Below are 3,671 nucleotides of genomic sequence, written 5' to 3'. Positions count from 1 at the left end.
AGAATAGATAGACGATCTACTTTAAAATCGAAAAGATGGTAAACACTAGTAAAATCGAATAAATCATCTACATTTATACATAAAAATTGTAAGTTGTAGTTTTAATAAGTATGCAATTTATAAATTGTTCAAAATATACAAATAATTAGAAATCACATATAAATTAACAAATAATATATTCAATTAAGATCACAAACGTCATGTGGTGATATATTTGTCTTTTCAATTAGTAAATGTTAAACAACTCACATTTTAAACATTGTATTGATATGTATTGCATTTATTTATTAACAAACAATTCTCTCTAAATAATAAAATTTGTAAGCTAATTTATTTAAATAAATTTACTAGTATAGATATAAAACATAAAATCAAGAAAATAATATAAAATGATTTAAGAGATATTTTTGTCTTTACATAGATAATTTCATGGTATTAAATTAATGTATTACTAATACCACCAAATGGCGCATAACTAATTCATGCATTAGTTATACTTAGGCCAAAAAATTCCACCAAACATAGTATTAAATAATACCATACATAATACATGGACTATTTCTCCTAATACTTCCAACCAAATGACCCCTTAACTATTTAATGAATTGATTGTCCATTAATATATTCAACCCACCTATCACATCTCTTCCAAATTCACAGCCTTATAAATTGGCTTTTCTTTTCACTAAAAAATTATATAAATCTCCTTTCACCTTTCTTTCAACAAAAAATAAATAAATAAAAATACTTAGCCAGGTTGAAGTGAAGAGAAATATAAAAAGAGTTCCATAAAGGTAATTATTTATTTTTCTTTTAAAAAAAAAACTTCTTGTTTGAAGAACATTGATATGTTCTTTCCACTTGTTTTCATTAACTTGAAGAAATTGTGTATTATTTTTATGTTTTCTAAAGTATTTGATATCTGAAATTCACTGACCCGACATTTTATATTCTGCATTTGTTGTGTTGGGCACAAAATCTTGGTCAAATTTATCTATATTTTTTTTTCATGAAATTGTACCATGCCTTCATTTTAACATCAACAAATTGTTTAAGCTTATACATTTTCATTTTTCTAGTGGTTTTTGGAGCTTGGGACATCTTGTTATCATAATTTGGATGTTTAACTGTTTTTATTCGGTTATTTAAATTTGAAATTTACTAGCTCGATATTATTTTATTGTGTAAGTTGATTATTCATCACTTTTTCAGATTCTATGTGTGAGATTACTTTTACGTTGTTGTTGTAATATAGTTAATGGCACGGAATCTTGAAAAATTAAGATCCTACAATGAATAATCTACTTCCACCAAAATTGACCAGCTTATAGCTTATATACAGTGACGGATCTAGAAATTTAAGGTTGTGGATGCTTTGAAAGTGACGGAGGAAAAAATATAAAAAAGACATGTTAACAGTAAGATTCAAAGTCGGGCTCAACAACAATAAATGAGCCTTAAACACCCACCCAAAAGCCAATGAACCAGATCGTTCATTGGGTGCTCTATGTTAATTTTATAAAAATACCTCTTAATTTCTACATAAATATATATATATATATATATTTTCCGAGACGAAGTTAATGGATTCTCGAGCACCTGACGTACTCTATGTGGATCCGCCCTAGTATATATATTATAATATATAATATACATTATTAGTGTTACTTTATATATATATATATATTTATTTAACTTGAAATTATGATTATTTTGATCGAGCGGTTAAATATCTTTATATTTTTTTCCAAAGAAGTTATATAATAAAGTGAAAAACTGCATGTGTCGGCCACTATGATATGATTTTATACTCCAAATCTGACTTTTTGAACTATATATTATAATTCTGTTTATAACAACCTTTCATTTCACTCTGTTTTTTTTTTATTGCTGAAAATCTTGATATATAAGTTAGATTATATTCTTTTGTAAAATATCTCAGAAGTGTTTGTTTTATTCTTTTGTTCCTTTTTTTTATGCTTGAATCTAATTTTAGAGCCTTTTTTATTTGTGCTACCTTTCATATTACTTTTTTTTAAGTGAGCGAGATCAAAATTTAGAGTCAGTATATATAAAGCTTAGAATTATATGGATATTTTAGTAAATTAATATGTAGATATAGACTCATTCTTTGTACTATCAATAGGATCATATATAACAAGTCACACACTCAATACTCCGGAAATACAGACACAAATAAATTTTACATTAGTTAGTTAGCAAAACCCGCCATGGGTTTTGTCAAAAAATTACATGTCTTGTCTACATTTGACATTGTCAAGTGGTGGATGTAGAATTAAACAGAATACTATAGTTTCTTGTCCAAATTTTATTACTTGTAAGCAATGTAATTCGAAATTCATAAATTTCAAATTCTGAATCTGATTTTTGTCGCTTTTCTCTATAAATTCTTATTGATGAATTTTTGTTTATTCTAAATAGGGTTGTTAAACACCAATGGGGTCTCTTGGAGTGGATTTTGTTTCTCCCAATGAAGAAATGGAAATGGAATTTGACTCAAGTGTTTTTCCTCCATTTAAATTATCTCAAACTAGGGCTTCAATTCCAAAGCATTGTTGGGTTAAAAATCCATGGAAATCTTTAAGTTATGTTCTTAGAGATATTATTATTGTTTTTGCATTGGTAACCATGGCCATTTTCTTTGATAATTGGAAATTTTGGCCAATTTATTGGATTTTACAAGGTACTATGTTTTGGGCAATCTTTGTTCTTGGTCATGATTGGTAAGTTAACTAATTTTTTTTTTATAAAAATATTATTTTAATTTATGTATCATTTGTTTATGTTATTAATTAACATGTTTTTTTTTATGTAGTGGTCATGGAAGTTTTTCTGATAGTGCATTATTAAATAGTGTGGTTGGACACATTCTTCATTCTTTTATCCTTGTGCCCTATCATGGATGGTTAGTTCTCTTCATCTCATTTTTATCTCCAAAAAATTGTTTTAATTTACATTTTTGAAAAAAGACAGTCTGGTGTATTAAACTTGTGTTTTACTTTGCCTTCTTTGTTATTAATCTTCTATTTCATTCATGGATCCTGTATTCATGCTTATTTCAATCGGATGTATCGATCCAATTCAAAAATAATGTTTCGGAATTGTATAATACAAATTTACAATGTTTAAGTGATCTTTGAATACAAACCATGAGAATGTATATTTGTATTAGAAGTTGTTTGGTTAGACCGCATGCATTTATTATTGACAATCTTAAAGAATTATAGTCGTATGTACCTTGCATTTTTATGAAGGGTTAGTCATGCACGACAACCTATGTCGCTTTGAACTTATAAAAAGCGTTGCCGTACTCATATCGAATCTTCCAAAATCATGTTACTTTTGAAGAGTTTGACACGCGTATCAGATAATATTTTCAAAAAGTCAGAGCATATAGACGATAACTATGAATGTTTTTTTTTTTTGGCAATATTTGTCTTATGTAAAATACTTTAGGCTAAATTTATTTTCTCTACAAAAATATTGCAGGAGAATTAGCCATAAAACTCATCATCAAAACCATGGAAATGTTGAAGCTGATGAATCTTGGGTGCCGGTAAAAGAAAAAAAAAATCAAAATTTATTTCTTTTAAAAAGTAAAAATTGTTTTAATATTAATATATATATATATATATATATTTTTTTTTTTT

At 26.6% G+C, this 3,671-nt stretch overlaps 1 protein-coding gene across 1 annotated transcript in view; it reads left to right on the top strand.

Moving 5' to 3' along the window:
• The first annotated feature begins 689 nt into the window (after positions 1 to 689).
• LOC102597287 (omega-3 fatty acid desaturase, endoplasmic reticulum-like) overlaps positions 690 to 3,671 on the top strand; it is a 6,289-nt gene continuing 3,307 nt past the window's right edge. The window contains exons 1-4 of the mRNA XM_006343989.2: positions 690 to 794; positions 2,443 to 2,744; positions 2,837 to 2,926; positions 3,511 to 3,577. Coding sequence (XP_006344051.1) covers positions 2,458 to 2,744; positions 2,837 to 2,926; positions 3,511 to 3,577 — 444 coding nt within the window. The 5' untranslated portion in view covers positions 690 to 794; positions 2,443 to 2,457. The remainder of the gene's footprint in view (positions 795 to 2,442; positions 2,745 to 2,836; positions 2,927 to 3,510; positions 3,578 to 3,671) is intronic.

This window comes from Solanum tuberosum, unplaced genomic scaffold (genome assembly GCF_000226075.1).
Source record: "Solanum tuberosum cultivar DM 1-3 516 R44 unplaced genomic scaffold, SolTub_3.0 scf00052, whole genome shotgun sequence".
Classification (NCBI taxonomy): Eukaryota; Viridiplantae; Streptophyta; class Magnoliopsida; order Solanales; family Solanaceae; genus Solanum; species Solanum tuberosum.
Note: the sequence above shows the minus strand (reverse complement) of the source record. Positions and strands in the feature narration are given on the sequence as shown.